The 1,447-nt window shown below is 44.7% G+C and overlaps 1 protein-coding gene across 1 annotated transcript in view; it reads right to left on the bottom strand.

Moving 5' to 3' along the window:
- Positions 1-1,152: 1,152 nt before the first annotated feature.
- The window catches only part of FAXC (failed axon connections homolog (Drosophila)), a gene marked incomplete at both ends in the record, with an annotated part of 19,203 nt that continues 18,908 nt past the window's right edge, over positions 1,153-1,447 (bottom strand). The window contains one exon of the mRNA XM_010160876.1: positions 1,153-1,269. Within this exon, the coding sequence (XP_010159178.1) occupies positions 1,153-1,269 (117 nt within the window). The remainder of the gene's footprint in view (positions 1,270-1,447) is intronic.

Below are 1,447 nucleotides of genomic sequence, written 5' to 3' on the forward strand. Positions count from 1 at the left end.
GACCCCACTTGGAGTGCTGCATCCAACGTAAGAAGGATATTGGATACTGGTTAGAGAGAGTCCAGAGGAGACCACGAAGATGCTCAGGGGGCTGGAGCACCTCTGCTATGGGGACAGGCTGAGAGAGTTGGGCTTGTTCAGCCTGGAGAAGAGAAGGCTCTAGGGAGACCTTATAGCACCTTCCAGTACCTGAAGGGGCTAAAAGGAAGCTGGGGGGGACTTTTTACAAGGGCCTGTAGTGACAGGACAAGGGGTAATGGGTTTAAATTGAAAGCAGGGAGGTTTAGATTAGATATCAGGAAGAAATTCTTCAGGGAGAGGGTGGTGAGGCACTGGCACAGGTTGCCCAGAGAAGCTGTGGATGCCCCATCCCTGGAAGTGTTCAGGGCCAGGCTAGATGAGGCTTTGAGCAACTGGGTCTAGGGGGAAGGTGTCCCTGTCCATGGCAGGGGGGTTGGAGCTCTACGTTGGAGCTCTACGTTGCTTAAGTAGCTCTCTCTTGCACAGAATAGATCTACAGGCCAGATTCATTCTTTCTACACCTATTTCACATCCTTTTCGCTCCTTAGATTTTCCCATTTTTCATACTGCATGGGTTTATTCTGAAGAGGGATGCAAAGATACTTTTCACATGCCTATATCTCCCCACAAAAAAAAGGAGAAAGGTGTGGAGGAGAAAGCTATGTTGGTTTCCAATTCGTGCAAAAACGCAGTGACTCCGAAGCCAGGCTGGACTATTTCCTTGCCCAGCACGTTCAGTAACAGCAAAGGCTGTAATTTCAGTGGGACAAAGCACTTGTCATTCTACCATCAAGGAAACTACTCAGTTCAGCAGAATTTGGCTCATGGCTGTGCTTCTGTCTTCTCATATCCAGCATTCATTCCTTAGCAGCATTCAGTCTTTGCTATGTTAAACAGGGAAAAGATCGAGTACAGGAATAGAAAAAAATACCATGTAGAATATTAAAGAGAAAACAAACAAGAATTTTAAGAGAAAACATCACAGGATACAAATGATACATCAAAGGCAAGAACAGCCTGCGACACAGATAAGCACTGCTGTCTTCAAATGTCCTTACAAGGTGCTCCTGTTTTAAACATGGCAAATGCCACCAAGAGTTTTTCCATCGGGGATCACTTAAACTTTCTTACCTTTGATTAGTCTCTCTGGTCGAGTCCCTGGCAGTGTCCACATTGCCTGAGCCAGATGCCCAAAGACCGTGGCATCAACGGTGGAAACATTTGGTCCCATAATGTACTTCTTGTCACCTGTGAATACAATAGCAGACATTTCTCAACTGGATATCACTTTTTCCCAATTAAAAGAATAAAAAAAAAATCCCTGATTATCTCTTCAGCATATTTTTTTTTTACTGAAATCATTTAGCTGAAAAGGTTCACTGGTCCAAAGACAGGGATTCAGTGTTGAACATGGTTCAAAAGCTGT

This window comes from Eurypyga helias, unplaced genomic scaffold (assembly GCF_000690775.1).
Source record: "Eurypyga helias isolate BGI_N326 unplaced genomic scaffold, ASM69077v1 scaffold32151, whole genome shotgun sequence".
In the NCBI taxonomy this organism is placed as follows: domain Eukaryota; kingdom Metazoa; phylum Chordata; class Aves; order Eurypygiformes; family Eurypygidae; genus Eurypyga; species Eurypyga helias.